Genomic DNA, 18,545 nt, shown 5'->3' on the forward strand with positions numbered 1-18,545 from the left:
GTAAAGGTAGTTTTGGTCAAGTTGTTAAGGCCTATGATCACAAAACCCATCAACATGTTGCCCTCAAAATGGTACGAAATGAAACGCGTTTTCATAAACAGGCCCAAGAAGAAATTCGGATATTGTATCATTTGAGAAAACAGGATAAGGATAATACAATGAATATTATTCATATGTATGACTATTTTACATTTCGTAATCATATGTGCATCACATTTGAATTACTCTATATCAATCTGTATGAATTGATTAAGAAGAATAAGTTTCAGGGATTTTCACTGCAACTTGTTAGAAAATTTGCCCATTCACTGCTTATATGCTTAGATGCACTTCATCGAAATGGCATTATACATTGTGACCTAAAACCAGAAAATATTCTACTGAAGCAACAAGGGAGATCGGGCATTAAGGTGAAGAAAAAAAAAATTCTTATATAATTCTTAGTCATGGTGTAACGAACTAAGAAAGTGTGCTCACTACAAAAAATAGAGAGTGACAACACGATATGTTGTGTCTCTGTCTTCTGGTAGCTCTTTCTTCGCAAAGAAAATAACTAGTCATATACAATTCTTTTCATGGATTCGAACGGTATTCAGGTATTTATGAAGAAAATGAAGAAAATTATAGAGAAAAAGAGATGGAAAATCGTCCCGGATTTGTGGAGTGCTCGAACTCACGGAAAAGAGCTATCCGTGTATCATCTTTCCACATACTTTTTGGGTACATACCGCATTACTATACCGATTAAATTAATTGATAAATTAAAAAAAAATAAACCATTCAAAAATAAGACACTGCTTAAGAAAGTAGGTTTTAAAATATCTTAGCATGAGTAACAAACATACGATCAAATAAAAAAGTAAATCCGCGAAAGGTAAATCATTCAAGTTTTTCTGATAGAATGAAGTTATTTTGGGATTTTATGTTGTAAATTTTGTTCTTAAAAATTTAGAATTCCGATGCGTGTGTAATGATTTTTTTTTGTGAAAAATTGCGGGGATTCGGTGTACCATTTCTCAGGTAATAATCTTTGGAAATTGTACAGTTTTAAAGGAAAATACTCACAAATTGAGAATTCATAAGCCTTACTTGGACTAAATTATTGAATTTGAATGGAAAATGAACCGTATTGAATTGAAATCTGAGGGTTTTAACAGTTTTTCAGAAGTGACCGTTAATTTTACAATTTCAAAAACCCCAATACTCCAGCCGCCATGTTGTGAGCACACCTTCTTAGTTCGTTACACCATGTTTCTTACTATTATCTCTAAGGAAAAAAAAAGAAGCTAACGATAATTTTGAAATGCAGGTAATTGACTTTGGATCATCGTGCTATGAGGAACAGAGAGTTTATACGTATATACAGAGTCGTTTCTATCGGGCACCTGAGGTCATAATGGGTCTCAGGTATACCTGTGCCATTGATATGTGGTCCTTAGGCTGTATCCTTGTTGAATTGTACACAGGAAGTGCACTATTTGCCGGTGAAGATGAATTTGATCAATTGAGCTGTATTATTGAAATGCTCGGAATGCCACCGGAAAAGATGTGGGAACAATCCAAAAAACGCTCAACTTACGTTAGTTCCAAGGGATACCCAAGATATTGTCGATTAGCAACAAATCCCGATGGTACAACAAAAATGATTCCTGGAAAGACGCGACGGGGAAAATTTCGGTAACAAAAAAAAAAGAAAAATTGTGTCTCGCAAGGACCAATGCATAACAATTGTTGTTCCTTTTGTTGTTTCTGTGTTGTAGATGCTTGCCGGAATCTCGAAGTTTGAAATCAGCCCTAAAAGGATGCGAAGATCCATTGTTTATTAATTTTATCCGTGGATGCCTGGAGTACGATCCAGCTCTGCGAATGACACCAGCAGCTGCTCTACGGCACAGTTGGTTCAGACGACGTCTACCACGGCCACCGGATACTGATTCCAGTGGTGTTAGCAGTGCATCGACACTTGTATCCGTTGCCGAAGGTCATCTGCAGCACTCCCATGCGCACGATGGTGGTGCAGCCAGAGTTAGTGTATATAAAAAAGTGACAACGGCTAAGCAATCACCTCCATCGCAGCGACCTCTCCCTCCCACAACGCCTCAGACCGAGCAAGAAGGTAAGGATACTTTCTACTTTCAACTTTTTTATTCTCATATCGACGGCTCCCATTCCATTTCCATTCTCAGTGCCCGGATTTTGGGTGGGTTCCCCGAGGCTATGGCATCGGGCCCCAACATTTTAGGGGCCTCCACATTTAAGAAGTTTACTATAGTCACAATGGTCACAAAATGGCCACGAGGCAGCTCGTAAAAAATGGAAGCGCAGTGGTCCCTCTTCCGACCGCGCTATTCTTCATTAGTTTGCGCAATAGAGTTTCATCCCAGATTCGCAGAGCTAAAAAAGCGTATTAGGGGAGACTGGGACAATATTTGTCAAAACGGATATTTAATTTTTTTTACAAGCTCCCAGAGAATCTAATTGATTTCTATTTAGCGTATTCTTATAGAAAAATTACTGCTCTACAACTTTGCCGAAGCTCACTTTTCTCTATCTCGAAAGGAAATGCGCTTTCCGAGCCATTTTCCAAAAGATGATTTTGTGGAAATTCTCAAAAGTGCTGGGGCAAAATTTGTCAGACAAGGGGCATTTTTTGTAATTTTCTTTCCCTTTGTTAGCTCTGGTGAATGAAATAAATATTCTATTGACATATTTTGGTAGGAAGTCTGTTCCTCTACAATTTGTTGCAAATCATTTGCCTGTAAATAAACGAAAAATATGATTTTCAAGTAATTTTCCAAGAGCTGTTTCTCGCAAGAAAATTCTCTTCGGCCGCTCAAAAAATGCAGAAAAGGCGAATTGGATGAGTTGAATGAACGAAGTTTGCCGACTAAATGTCACTTGTGGCGAAACAAAAAGAAGAAGAAGAATATGGCCATGATGAAGGTTGTGTTTACCTTTTACAGAATTTTCAGATTTTAGAGCTTAGTAGTGAATAATTGGCATTCTGTGTTTATTATCTTCCTCGTGATATCCTACTGTCCTGAATCCCGAAACTTGACTTGATTTAAACCTCTTCGAAAAATAATGTTGGAATTATAAGTGAATAAATTTGTTTCACTTTTTTCAACGTTTTAAGCTCCTTCAATGAGATTATTGGCTTCTTGCTCGTAGGCAATATTATTAAAAGTGTTACTAACGTCAAGTGGTCCTAATAATAGGATGAAGGAAATACGAATCAAAAGATAAATATTCTTTGAGCCAGTTTATTTCAGGATAGGTTACTAACTAGTTGTAACTTTGTATTTCCTATGTTTTCTTTGGCAGACGTCCCCTCATTTTCGGCCTCTCTTTCGCAGCCTCCTTCTCAGTTTTTTGTTTTTTAGCAGATTTCTGCTCAGCTGCAAGTTGCGACATCATATCGGGATCTGTTAAAATCTCACTAGATCTCTTCTTGCGTCCGGGACGGGATGTAGATCGTGGTTCTGCTTTTGGCAAAGGCCTTATGGATTCAAGAAGATCGTCAAAATTTTTCTTTTCACTTTCCGGTGCAGATCTTGTATCAACTGGTTCCTCCTTTATATTTGAAGCTTGAGGAGAATTGCAAACTGCAGGTATTTGAGGGATGTCAGTTACCATGGATGGCTCGAATGCATCGTCATTAAAAATTAAAGGATTGAAGGGCCATATGCCAGTGGCTTTGAAACCAGAAATGTTGTTGGCTCTTGTCACTGCAGCGTCCATGGCTAGAGAAACTATTCCTGGAAGATCATATATAGACAAAGATCGTCCAGGATGTGCATTCATCCAAGAATCCATGTTAGCAGCCATTGCTCTCTTGAACGGGCCATACACTGAGCGGTCTAGTGGTTGGAGTTTGTGGCTAGAATGTGGAGGAATTGACAACACATTGATTCCATTGTCAACGCAAAACTTAAGTCCTGCGATAGACAAATGGGATTGATGGTTATCTAAAACCAGAAGCACTGGGTTTGTCATGGAAATGGTGGAATGGAGTTTCCTGCAGCGTTGACCGCAAGTGCCACTGTGATCAGTGTGCCCCTTTCACTCGAGGTTATACGTCCAATTTGCTTAACGCCTCGACGGCAAATTATTTTTCCAGGATCCTGCACAGTGGTTACTCCCGTTTCATCCATGTTGTATATGTGGGAGACATCGAAGGAGTGTCTGGCATATAGTGAACGGAGCTGGGTGAAAAACTTATTTACATTTGTCTTGTTAAATCCCATCGCCCTTTACAAGCTTGTTGCTTCCGGCTTTCTCAAAGACAAATTCGGATGGCGTTTTCGAAAATTGTAAAACCAGTCAATCCCTGCAATCTTCTTCCGATCCCAAGATGATGGTGTAGAAATCTTCAGTTGATGGGCAAAATCGAAGGCCAATTTTCTTACATTATTTATAGTTAAGCCGAAGTAGCTGTCCGAACAATCCAACAAATATTTTTCCAAAGCAGCTTCCTGTGCTTCATTGAACACACTTGATCGACCTGGCTTCACAGTTTTTAGGAGTTTAGTATTCTCCAATTCTCCTCCTCTTACTTTCCAATAGAGTCGCAATGTTTCGCGGTTGATTCCTTGGGATTTGGCAGCCGATCTCATCGATACACCATCCTTCACTACATTAAGAGCCAACAAGAGCTTGTCAGGGTCAAGCACGTTGTTTCTTCTCTGATACTCTCGGACCATGATACTCTTGAAAGGTTGATTAATGGTTATAATTATATTAATATAACTACAAGCTAAGTATCCAAATATTGATGTTCTCACTTAAGCTGGAATAGATCAATCTGGAACTCCCTGACGTCGAGGAACTAGGAAAAGCGATAAAACTGCTCTGAATCTTTTGATAAACAAAAACAAATAACAAGCGGCGAGTTTTTGACAATGACGTTTCTCTTCGCCGTGCAAAACATCGGAAATCTTCGTTTTTTGCCAAATATTACCCCATGCCTTTTGACAAATTTTACCCCGAGTGCTCTTTTCTAATACAAATATTTTTAGGAAGAAAACATTTTAGAAAAAGCTTAAACTGATACCATATTCATGTTAAGCGGGTTCAAATTATCATAAAAAGACACACCAATGAAAAAATTTTGGAAAGCAAGTCAATGAAAATTGATATCTCCTGAAGGCCAAATATTTTAAAAAGAGGCCTCAAAATTTCAATATTTTTTATTTTCTATATTTCTTACTTGAATTCTTTAAAACATTGGACGTTTAAAGGACTTCATGCAGGCTATCTGTGGTAAAAAATCTAATTTTTTATTTCTTTTCTCTTCAAAGTTATGGAATATTAAAATTTTTGATTTGGCAAATTTTGCCCCAGTCTCCCCTACTCACGGTGGTGTCTCGATACTGATCTTCCACCTAATATTCTCTGGAGAAATATCAGACGGCTTGGCCTGAAACCATCTCTTCGCTCTTCAGTTGCATCTGGCCCTGATGCCGATCAACTAAATAGGTACTTCACTTCTAGTGTGGCGGCTGCGCCTGTTACCTGCCCACCATTGCCTCATGAGCCTTGGGAGGGCTTCGGTTTTCAGTGTGTGTCGCCCCAGGAAGTAATTTTTGCCATCTCACGTGTTAGATCTGAGGCAAAGGGGGATGATGAGGTCTCCTTGGCTTTTGTTCGACTGATTCTCCCGGTTATTCTACCAATTCTATGTAGCACATTTAATTTAATTATCACTTCCTCTTCCTATCCAAGTCTATGGAAGTCAGCTTTGGTAATACCCATTCCTAAAGTTGGTAACCCAGTGAATCTGTCGGACTATAGACCAATAAGTCTATTACCCGTTCTTTCTAAAGTTTTTGAGGCCTTACTTCTAGAGCAGATCACTGTTTATTTAGACTCTGCGCGTCTTCTTGCTGAATTTCAGTCAGGTTTTCGCGCTGGGCACAGCACTACTTCTGCACTAATTCGTGTACAACATGATATTGCTCAGTCTCTGGATAATCGTAAATTTGTCGTGCTACTTCTTTTAGATTTTTCCAAAGCTTTCGATAGCATTCCTCATGACCTCCTTTGCTTTAAACTGTGCCAAAAATTTAATTTCTCTTCTCCCGCCGTGTCTCTGGTTAGGTCCTACCTCGGTGGACGCACTCAGAGAGTCAGGGCAGGTGGTCATTTGTCTGGGCCTGCAAGTTTGTTTTGTGGCGTGGCTCAGGGGTCGCTATTGGGCCCACTTCTCTTCTCATAAATGACCTTCCGTCGTCCTTACTCGGTTGCTCTTACCACCTATATGCAGATGACCTGCAAGTGTTTTTTGATGGTGACCCAAGTAATCCAACAGAGACCTTTAACCACCTACACTCAGAAAAAAAAGAGGGTAGAATTAACTTTTTTTCATCCTCACGGTTGCACTTTTTAGGTGTAAAAATATATCAACATTTTTTTCATGTTAATTTTACAACTTTTTAGGGGTAAAATAGAGGAATGTTAAATTAACATTTTCGGATAAATTTTATCACTTTTCGTCATAAGATATGCTGAAAAAACAGGAGTCAAATTTACCTTTCTTATGGTAAAAATAATTTTTTTGGGGTACATATTTAAGGGTTATTTTAATCTTTTTCAGGGTAACCAGGATCTTTTCAATCATTCTATATGAACCAAGTAGACGAGTAAAAAATACATTTTTTCAGATAATTATTACCCGAATGCGGATAATCCGAAAAAGCTCAGATATATCCTGAAAAGGGTATAAGTTAACCTTTGAGGATAAAATTAAAACACATTACACTTCTTTTTCATTCAACATTTATTTTTACAAACTTAAAACTAATAACTATTTATACTAATTAATTTTGTATAAATCTTATATAAATTTCGTCATTTAATTTCACTTCTTTTGTTGAATAATTTTGAATTTCATCAGGATAAACAATTTTAAATCCTTCATAATCACTTAAATATTTATATGATTGATATTTTTGTGGAAAAAATACTCTGATTTGACGTGTAATTAATAGAGGCTTGCCAGTTTCCATTATCATTTCCTCAATTCTGAATATTTTGTTTTCGTGTGAAATATAATTGTAAACGTCGAATTTTAAATTTTTATAAGACAGTTTCCTTATGGTCTGAATTTCGCACATATCTCTTACACTGTATGGCAAATAATCATAATAGTTCTGTGCTTTTGTAGTGAATTTTAGATGATTTTCATAATTTATTTCCATCACTTCTTCACCTTCGTCATCATTTGCTGGTAACTTTTCCTGGAAAATGAGAGATGATTTTAAGCAAATACTTCTTAATCCATTCAGTCAGTGTACCAGAAATACTTGAGATAGAATGTTCATATTTTGGGATTAGTTTCCTACAGATTAATAGATGATTTTTTTGAAAAGAAAAAAAAATGATCTATTATGGGGGCGCGGGGAGCCCCTGTCAAACATACGTCTTAACGGTCACTGAATTTAAATTCTGTACATTAATTCATAAAAAAGCTCTATTTCTTTAGATAGAGTAACTATCCAAACAAACAAATTGGCAACTAGAATTCAAATCAGGAAAGAGGAAAGAAGCCAATTTTAACAAATTCTACGGGATGTCGTATTTTCCGTCCGCCATTTTGAGCAAAAATTTTGCATGACCTTGAACGAAGTAAGAAAACAATAAGAAAACGTATTTTCATCTCCGTCGGACTATTTTTCCCAAGTAATTGAATAACTAACGTTATTAAAAAAAACCATTTCCGACAGCAATTCGGATAAAAATTTCCCAGGAATAAATCATCTAAAATCACTAAATTTGCGTATGATGTATAACAAGTGCGTATGTGGTTAAGCAGCAGTTTAAAAAAAAATACCTTGTTTTCCTTTTGCCAATTCTTCAAATTTTGGCGAAAGATGATACTGTCTCCGATGAAGCAATCATCCGCAAAGATTTTGGAAATTGACTCTGCAGTCATTGATGCCAAATGTGCTAGATTTATCACTCCACAATGCCGTAGACGTACTTTTCCATCCTCAGAAATTTTCCATTCCGAGAACAAATTTCCAGTTTCGGTGTTCTCCACACTCTCAGAATTCTCGCCTACCTCCTCACTCATCACTTATAACTTCTAAGCCAAGGATGAGCTGATAAAAAAACGCGCCAAATTGAGAAAAACGCGGGACAACTTATTGGCAACCCTAATGGTCAATTTTGTATAATTTCCCTCCACTACCCGGCTGAACCTTAACTCTTTCGCGTCCATAGGGTCATATATGACCCGGGGAAAAAAGTTTCTTTTTGGCTATTTACATTAATTGAAATCTAACTGGAGTCTTGAGAAAATGAGCCAAGAATCTTACATCATTCTATTATGATGTCGTGCACGAACAGATAGATTTCAATTAATGTAAATACCCAAAAAAAACTTTTTACCCCGAGTCATGACATTACCCTATGGACGCGAAAGAGTTAAGAGCGACTGTCAACAAAGGATTTTTACATATCAGTGTTGAAACACATGTTCGGATTATTTCCCTCTCAATTTTGCCATGCGAATTAAATATCTTAAGAGAAATGTTATTTTCGAATTAATTAGAAAAAGAACATGCAAAAATGAATTCTAGGTATAATTTAAGGGAAAATGTCTTATTTTTTGCAAAATAAAAAAATGGTAATTATATATGCAAAAGCATTGCCGCTCTGAATATGGACAGCGAATTCAGCATGTATTAAAGCCTGCTGATGCGGTTTTACATTATTAGTGTGCGAGTTTTTCAATTCTTTGTAGCTTGCATATGGAACGCTCCCATATTTTCTTAGTTTTTCTCTAATTTCTTAAGTGTTTTGTCTAGAAATAACATTAAAATTAGTTAAAGCAAGTGTTTTTCATTATATAGTGATGAAAAATTGGTAAAAACAGTCCGAGAAATGGGTTAAAATATCAAAAAGAATGAAACATAACCTAACTTTGAAGTGTCAAATAAACTCCAATATTTTATCAGACGGGGCTTCGAAATTGTTAAAAATTGGTTCTGTGATTAATTTACAAGTAGTTTTCAGTGATTTTTGCTGCAAATTAATTAAATTTTTCGTACACAAAAAATTGACATTATTATAGTGTGTAATATTTCACCCCACTATTATAGTTTTAAATTTGGAAAATGTGTTTTATTTAAAATTGTTAATTTAAAGTTGTTGAATTTTCATTTCATTTCGCAGATTTTATTTTTTTGCATTTTTAAACATTTGTAATATTTTTTTCTGTACTCGGGATCCCTCTCTTAATGCGAGATGATTATATCTGATGCTCGAATCTTCACAATATACTTATTATGTATATAAATATTTGATGTTCTATATGACTTTTGCCCACTGAAAAGCGCATCTAAGTGAAGTATATGTCATAAATGGAAATTCAACAATTTTTAGACAACTTTTGCTTAAAAATTCAACAACTTTGGTTGAAATACACAAGGCTTCACACTATAATAATGTGAAAAACTATCATTGTACTAAATATAATAATGATAATTTTTAGAATCTTTCAACAGTTTTAAATCACAAAACATTGTTGAAAATTTTTTATGACTATAATAGTGAGAATTTTTACACAGATCGCAATTAAATAATTAATTTATCCGATTTAACCCTATTATAGTGTTAAAATTTTACATATTTTCAAACATTACAACGTTGTTGCAAATTTTTTTTTAACTATAATAGTGGTAATTTTCAATCACGTGACAATAAATTACCAAAATATTGTGCATTTTTAAAACATTTTTAAATTAAACAACTAAAATGGTCAATTCTGCACAATTATAGTAGTAAAATTTTACACATTTTTTACTGTGTAGTTTTATATCGCAATTAAAATACACCAAATATTCCCTGATAGCCAACTTCCGAACGGATTTTTCTACAAGAATGAGGCCTTGAAATCCTTGGATTTTTCTCTATAAAAAAATGAAAATTTAGTGACACTTTTTACGAATCTTCCGTGGTTCGCTCAGCTTCGTGCAGACCTCATTTTCATCGAAAACATTACACAGGATACAAAAATTTGCGAATCACTGCCTAGATGGAACTTTCTTCTACTTGTTTCCACCATTTGTAGGAGGTATCATGTGTTAAAAAATCAATTTTATGCTTGTTTTTCTAAGATATGTTTTGTGTGACATTCGGAAAACCATTTTTGCATTACATTCTGACAGTCAGTTAAGTGCTTGGTTAGGTATGGTATGATTCTCACCTAATTACACCTACTGTAATCCTAGAATTTTTTCTAACACCTCCAATCGATCTGACATAACATGTTTTGAACATCACTCATTCTGAAAATACCAGTGACCAATTTAAAGTAAAATGTGGAAAATTCCTTTTGAAAACAAAGCAAATATTCAGCTTTTAGTTAAGAAATTGTTTGAAAAATAGTCGTATTATATGTAGACTTTAAAAGTGCATATTTACAAGTTAATTTCCAAAGTAAACTTCCAAGTAAACTTTTCAAGGAAATTGTAAAAGACAGAAAATATTTAGTTTTTTTTTTGGAAAAATTGCACTTGATACAAATGATGGAAACCACGAAAAGAATTTTAAGAAAATCACACGAAATTATGCTCAAGTACAATATTTTTATAATTATGAACATATCCGGATGATGAACGCATAATGCTTCCGCTTTGGGCATATCCCGGGCGGCAATGTTCGCTTGCCTGTATATGTGTTAGTGTAACTTTGGCATCAGTAGGCTGTCATACACGCTCAGTTTCCTATCCATATTCAAGGCGGCAATATGGCACAAGGAAGCAATGGATTAGATTTAAAGGTCTCAGATTTTAGTTTAAATAAACACATTTTTTTCGTTTAAAATAATGACAATATATGAGTAAATATAGAAATTTGGGGTTTATTTCTGAATTTAAAAAGTAGAATTTTATTTTATTTTCAATAAAATATCGAATGCTACGAGTACTACTACTAATAAGTGATTAAAAAGAACTGTCAAAGTATTGGTCAGCCGGGTTAATTTCAAGGAAATTTTGGGAAATTTAGAAATATAAATAAAAGTTAATTCTTTTAATCGGAGTGGCTGGTATCCACAAATAGCCGATTTAAAATGAATAAAAAATTACAATTTCATTCATATAGGACCCATTTTGCGAATCACTTCCAATTTTGCATGCCACTCAAGTTTGTGCTTCTTGGAATTCCACTGCTTTCAATCAAATATTAGTACATTTTTCATATTTATATCTATAAAATTGAGCTCTCTTAAACGTTTTTTCTTGAAAACAATCCATTTTATATGGATAATTGTCCACTTTTGCATAGAAAATCGAGTTTTTCCAATATCCAATATTCGTTGATTTTCTTCGACTTTGAAAATTTCCCCACGCAGGTAACACAAAAATCATGGCGGATTCTCTAAGCACATCCTTGTTCTAAGCACTAAGAACTTTTAAGTTTTTTCGAAAAAAACCACTCTAGTAATCACAGTAGAACCAGAAAATAAAAAAATATCACCGAATTCTATTAAAATGGAGACACCAATGGATTCTTCGCGTGGCGTGATCGCAACTGTCTTGTTTTTCACTCTGTCTTACAATGCAAGTAAGAAAGAGAGAAGCATAGCTTCATTTGTCCACTATTGTGAGCGCATGCGCAGACTGACTGACGCAACCTCAGCGCGCTTTTTAATTAAAAAAAAAAGAAAAATAACTTTTTTTTTTCTAATTAACATTTTCTAAGTCATGATGCCAAGAATTTTCATCATTTTCTTTGTACAATTTCGAAAAAATAATGCCTGGAATATTATTTTCAAGTTTTTAAACTTTTTATACTTGTTTCAGAAGATAACTTTTACATCTAATACACCTAAAAAAGATAAATTTTACTCCGATATCAGTTTATTTGCATCGAGGTAAATTTAACATGAAAAGCATTTATTTTAACATTTTCCATTTTTTTCCGTCAGTGTAACTATGACTCATAATACACCCAAAAAAAGTTAATATTTACACCGATTTCAGATTAGTGCTATAGGGGTAAAATTAACATTATCTGAATGTTATTTTAACATTTTCGATTTTTTTCCGGGGGTGTAACTATTACCCCTGAAACACTTAAAAATGTTGCATTTACACCGATTTCAGATCAATACCATGTGGGTAAAATTAACTTTACTGGAATGTTATTTTAACATTTTCGATTTTTTTCCATAGGAGTAACTGCTACCCCTAATACACATTAAAAAGTAATATTTACACCGATTTCAGATCATTACCGTAAGGGTAAAATTAACATTACAGGAATGTTATTTTAACATTTTCGGATTTCTCTCAGTGTAAACATGGTTTTAGCTCGCATAGAGTCTTGGGCGATTCATAATGGCCTTCATTTAAACCCTTAAAAGTCACAGGCCCTTATAATATCTAAAAGGCCGTTGTGTGGTCAGATTCGACATCTCACAATCTACGGAGAATCCATTCCGTTTGTTGAGAAAGCACGCAATCTCGGCGTCATCTTCAATTCGTCCTTCTCCTGGTCAGACCACATTTCTCATATCAACCAAAGAGTTTATTGTACACTGCGGACGCTTCGTAGGTATCGTGAGCTCACGCCAAAAAATACTCGACTTCTCTTGGTGAAGGCATTGCTTATACCCATAATAACATATGGGGCTGAACTGTTCTTCGCAGCGGATTGTGACACACTGCGGAGGCTATCTGTAACCCTCCACGGCTGTGTCAGGTACGTTTGTGGCCTTGGCCCCCCGTGATCACATCTCCGAGCATCGCAATATCCTGGTGGGTTGTGATCTCCCATCACTTCTCCGTCTGAGAGCGGTGTCATTCCTTTTCCATTTGATAATTTCTGGGAGACCGCAATACTTGGCCTCACTCCTGATTCCCGGGGCTTCTGCCAGGGTCCGCGGACTCTTGGTTCCTAGAGCTAGCTCGAATCAGCTCTCCCGCACGCTTTTTGTCAAGGAGATAGTTTTATATAATTCTATTCCCCCGAATGCCCGACTATCCGTTGACGGAATAACAGGGTAGGGGAAAGTGGTCTGCCTTTGAATGCGGCAGCCTTTGAATATTGTAATTTTTTCATTTTTCTTTAAAGCATAAATTCTTTTCTATTAACTATTAGATAGCTATTCATAATCCTCACAAGTTATCAAAAAATGCAGACCCTAGCTCTTATTTTCTAGGTGCTAGGGCAAAAAAACGAAACTGAGCTCTAAACTGTAATTTTGATGTTCCACAATTCATGTGTTTTTTCATAATCAAAATAATTTTTCGAATAAATCTTCTATTGTGAGTCATAGAAGGTTATTCTTGGATGGTATTTCTCCAAATATGTTTTGATTCAGATGAGACAAATTTTGTGGGTGATAAAAGTTTGCAAATATTGCTCTGCGGCAGCCTTTGAATCTTAATGTTGTGTGCCTTTGAATCCTCTCTTTCCATGCATTGAAACATCTGACAGCTTCCTGTCCGGGAGCAGAATAGAACTCCTACTTTGGTCCGACGAATGTCATACAAATACTTATCTTGCTCCGGCCGGGATGTTTCAAACTGACAATTGGCAACTTCAAAGGCGTTTTATTACAAATTTTCAAGTGAAAAACAGTGCTTCAGAAAAATGTAAAAAATGTTGTTGTATAATGACTTTTGACTACAGTGGTGGTTTTATTGAGTGCATTAGGGTTCATGCTAATCAATTATGGGCCGTTTAATGTTACAGCCCTAATATTCTCAGTGAAAAATTAAGATTCAAAGGCTGCCCAACCACATTCAAAGGCAGACCATGCAGGCTGCCTTTGAATATATCGACATCACATTTTCAAGTTCCTCACCAGGAAAAACTGAGGACTTGCGAGTCCTAAATGGGGTAAGCATAGAAGCTTAATGAACAAGATAATTTTTTGGTGTAGTGCAAAGTAAGACTCATGTTGTAGTTTACTCTGAAAAAAATCTCAAATTTTGAACATCATTTTTCGTTCAAAGGCAGACCACTTTCCCCTACTTCCAGTCTCAGTCCTAATAAATAATTTTTTTTTTTCAATATTGTCTTTGCCTTATATCCACTTACGTAAATTTTGTTAATAACTTTTTTTTCTTTTCTTCTTCTTTTGCCAAACATTGTAAGAGGGGCGAACCCTATTTGTTTGAGAAATTAATAAATAATAAATAATAATTACAAAAAAAAAAAAACTACAGTTTAACCTGCTTTAAGTATTAACGATTCTTACAAAAATTCTTTGCGTATTCGTTGGCAAAGAACTCGTGATCCTTTTCTTAAGCAACAATTAAATCAATGGAATTGTTTTATCAAAAATGAATTTAAAGAACATAGAAATAAGCAATGGAACTACCCGGCCAACACAGTGTTAACAACTAGCTGCTAGTTGTTAACAGAAATAGTAACAGAGTTGTTAATGTGCCGAACAAACATCACCAACTTTAACATGAAAATGTCATAGGAGCAGCACTCATGGTGGATGATAGATGAACTACCTAACAGAATTCTAACAGCGCTGTTACCATTCTGTTAATTTTTTTCTACTTTCCATTGACCCATTTTTTTCTTAATTTTATTTAAAAAAAAAACATGAATTCACTGTAAAAAAATTAATTTATTTAAATATTTAAATATTATAATTGCGTTATATTTAAAAAGTAACTTCTTTAGTATTTGATCATTTAATAACTTTTGATATTGACTGATAAATAAAAAATGACATGGATTTCATGAATTATTTATGAATTACAAAAAAAAAACAAACAAGAATTACAAAAAAAAAAAAAACAAATTAAACTTAACTTTGGGAATTACATTAGGCCTGAGAATAAGATCGCTACTTTAACGCCCTCGAGACTCGGTGATTATAGGGGATACAGTGGCAGCTTCAGAAGTTGTAGCGGACTCTCATTTAAATTCTTTTTGCAGGATTTTATTGTGAGTTTTAACGTTGTCAGGAACCTTGTTGCTTGATCTTCTGTGCAAGAACATTCTTGGAAATTCTGGAGCGGTATCTTTAGGAACGCCCACCGGTTTCTTGAACACCATATCTATTCCAAAGAAAAAAAAAAGATTGTAAGAGATGAGGGCGTAAATAGAAGAGTAATGAGATCTTCCCAAGTCTCTTGACCAAGATTCTTGTTAAACAGCAAAAAAAGTTTTAAATCGCGATTTAGAACTCTTCTTCTCTTGGTCTTGACGAAAAACTTGTCAAACGAGACGAATTCGAAATTTTTGAGGTTTCTTCAGATCAAACTTCCTAGACAAATATTATTGAAAAAGAAAGAACATTCCTGATCAAGAATTTTCAAAACAGAGTGAAACGGAGTACCATAGATTTTCCCTATTTTCCAAGGTTGCAGACTAAACTTCCTGGACAAACGTATCTGAAACAGGAGGAATTGTAGTACAAAGGAATAATTGAGGCTAAAGTCCACATCCAGATGGTCTCCTGACCAAGAATTTGGAGAATTTATTTTCTTAATTATTTGAGGTGTCAATCCAGATTTCCTGGGCAAATGTTTCTGGAAGAGTAGGAGATGTTGAATAGAGGGTTAATTAAGAAGAAAATCCACTCCCGGTGGTCTTTTGACCATGAATTTGTCAAAAAACACGAAAGAAATTTTATATCGCCGGGATTCCAGGAATTTCCTCAATTTTTTGAGATTCCAGTCCAAACTTCCTGGACATACGTTACTGGGAGAGTAGTTGAAGACAGGAATAATTCAGACTAAAATCCACTCCCGGGGGTCTTCTGATCAGGAATTTGTCAAAGAACAAGAGGAAAACAATGAACTGCAGGATTCCACAGATTGTCCTGAATTTTTTTTGAGGTTTCACCTTAAAGTTCTTGGAAAAACGCTACTGTATGAGGAGGAGCTATTGTGGACAGGGATAATTGAGACTAACATCCATTCCCGGTGATGTTCTAACCAGGAATTTGTCAAAAGCAAGAGTAAAGCTTTAAATCATGGAAGTTCACAGATTTTTCTCAATTTTATGAGATTTCAGTCCAAATTTTTCTGACAAACGTTAGTGGAAGAGTAGGTAATATAAAAGACAGGAATGACTCACATTAAAATCCACTCCCGGTGGTCTTCTGACCCGGAATTTGTCAAAAACAGAAGGAAGACTTTGACTCGCGGAAGTTCACAGATTTTCCCCAATTTTCCGAGGTTTCAGTCCATTTTTCCTAGGCAAACTGATTCAGGTGTAATTCTGAGGAGTATAACGAAGACGTGAAGCCTGTTCAGTTGACTCTGGCCAGGATTTTGGCAGTCGAATCTTGGAAGTTTCCTCATTTTCAGCAAATAAAAGTGTACTTCAATGTAACCTTATACTTTTCCTGTTCTCTAACACAATTACCTATTTCTTGGGTACTCACCTCATTATTTATTTTGCAGAAAATTTAGATCTGGACACAGTTTTACACTTTTTCACAAATTTCACAATCACCGCATTAAAGACAAAATGTCAAAAGCAAAGTATTTGCGATCGACCGCTTGGGAGCGCTAAAATAACTGAAAAACCTAACAGCACTGGCATGAATTTCATGCTAACCGTCACCTACTTTCCACTCGCATGAAATTGGTAACAGCGGCTGTTAACATTCTGTTACTTTTCGCTGTTGGTTGTTAGAAATTCCTAGCCGGGTACCGATTGTTCAAACTTAAAAACAACAGCAAAGATTTCTGGAAAATTACCAAATCTCTTAAGAACCGGAACAATCAAATTGCGCCATTAAAAGTTGACAACACCTGCATTTTAGATGATGCAGATAAAGCAAAAAATTTAGGTAAACAGTTCACCAGTGCACATATAAACGTATTAAATTAAATATTAAACTCGTTCCGTTTGACGTTTTGAAATTTTCTATCCGTTCCGTCACAAAAGGTGGTCAGATAAAAGGTGGCCGGAATTTCACACAAAGTGGCCGAAATACTACCCAAAGCAATGTCCATATTTTTATTATTTTTTTTCAATATTTTAGGAAGTGATTAAAAAGAAAACAAAGATTATAAACAAGTTTTCAAGGTTCCACACAATCCTCCCGAAAAGGAAGTAACAAAAAATATCAATATGAATTAAAAATATTGCATTTCAAACTTAGGACTTCGGTGCTTACATGCAACTATGCCGAAATTTGGCACACTTACCCTAGTAAAGTTTTATTCACCGATATCCCTATTGATTTTATCAGTGTCCTAAAATCAGTAATATCCTTGTCAAGATCTCATATCATTCTCAAGAGTACCAACAAAATCCGATATATTTAACATTTTTCTTTATTTATTTTTCTTGCAGGAACAATTTAAAATGACGCTTCCACCAACACATCTATTTAAATGAAAAAGAAAAATTAAATAAATAAATAAACATAAATCATCACATGGACTGAGCAGTATGTTATAGAAGATACCAACTTTAGCATTTTATCAAGTGGCACAAAAGCGTTCTTGTGCTCAAAAAAAAAAAACTCAGATCTCAATATTTGTGTGTTAATTTAGGAACAGAGAGAGAGAGAGAGAGAGAAAGAGAATTGAAAGAAAATGACTTGAGAACAGTTCAATTGATTGTAGAAAAAAAAGAAAAGAATTGTGAAAAACTCTTCAATTGTTCAAATTTTCAGTGTTTTTTTTTTTTTTAAATGTTGATTTTCTTCTGAAAAATCATTTTATAGTCAAAAGTAACATTGCAAGTGCGCAATTGTTCTTTTTTTGAATTAGTGTTTCTTTATTTTATTTTTTTTTAGTTGAAAGATACTCAAGCGCCACGAAATATTGCAAGAAATTGAGAGAGAGAGAGAGGGAGAGAGAGAGAGAGGGATTTGTGGTAGTGTTTCCGCTGCAAGCGAAACTGCTAGAATTTTGTGAAATATGGTGGTTCAACGGACAGTTAATTTGGGGAAAATCTCTCTCAATATTTTTGTTCTGTGTTCTTTGTATCAATTCTACCTTTATTTTTAATTTTTTGTAAAGAAGTTAATTACAAAACAAATTTAAAAAAAAACTCATTGAAGAAGAACGTAAAGAGAGAAATGGTAGAGAATTATGGAGGAAAAGAGGAATAAAAGGACTCTGATTAAAGAATAAATGTATAAATGAAGCTTATGTGTGATTTACACTTGAAAATCGAAAGGTGTGTATAAGAAAAAATAGAAATGAAAGAAAAAAAAGAGAAAAAAAACAATTAGAATGGAAGCATAGAAGAAATAAAAATTATTAAAAAAAAAGAAAAATGGATGAAAATCAAAGAAAAAAAAAAGAGGTAACAAAATAAAACGAAAGAGATGTAGTTGTAAATCTGAGAACTGAATTGTTATTGTTCGATTTAGTAGATTTTTTTAAAAAACAAAAACAAATTTAAAAAAAAAAATAATAAAAAAGGCAAAGAAATGGAAAAAATATATAAACAAACAAGCAAAATAAAAAGAAAACAACTGAAATGGACGTAGGAAATTAAAAAAAAAAAACAACAATTAGTAGAAAAATGTGAAGAAAAATAATTAACAATTTGAAACAATCAGTAAAGAAGGAAGAGCAAAAAGAAAAAGAAATGTG

The 18,545-nt window shown here is 34.7% G+C and overlaps 1 protein-coding gene across 1 annotated transcript in view; it reads left to right on the top strand.

The window, feature by feature from the left end:
* Positions 1-18,490, top strand: part of LOC129808665 (putative dual specificity tyrosine-phosphorylation-regulated kinase 3 homolog) — a 27,689-nt gene extending 9,199 nt beyond the window's left edge. Inside the window, exons 4-7 of the mRNA XM_055858438.1 lie at positions 7-410; positions 1,310-1,677; positions 1,761-2,116; positions 17,290-18,490. Of these exons, the coding sequence (XP_055714413.1) occupies positions 7-410; positions 1,310-1,677; positions 1,761-2,116; positions 17,290-17,300 (1,139 nt within the window). The 3' untranslated portion in view covers positions 17,301-18,490. The remainder of the gene's footprint in view (positions 1-6; positions 411-1,309; positions 1,678-1,760; positions 2,117-17,289) is intronic.
* The last annotated feature ends 55 nt before the right edge of the window (positions 18,491-18,545 follow it).

The sequence above is a fragment of the Phlebotomus papatasi genome, chromosome 5 (assembly GCF_024763615.1).
Source record: "Phlebotomus papatasi isolate M1 chromosome 5, Ppap_2.1, whole genome shotgun sequence".
Classification (NCBI taxonomy): domain Eukaryota; kingdom Metazoa; phylum Arthropoda; class Insecta; order Diptera; family Psychodidae; genus Phlebotomus; species Phlebotomus papatasi.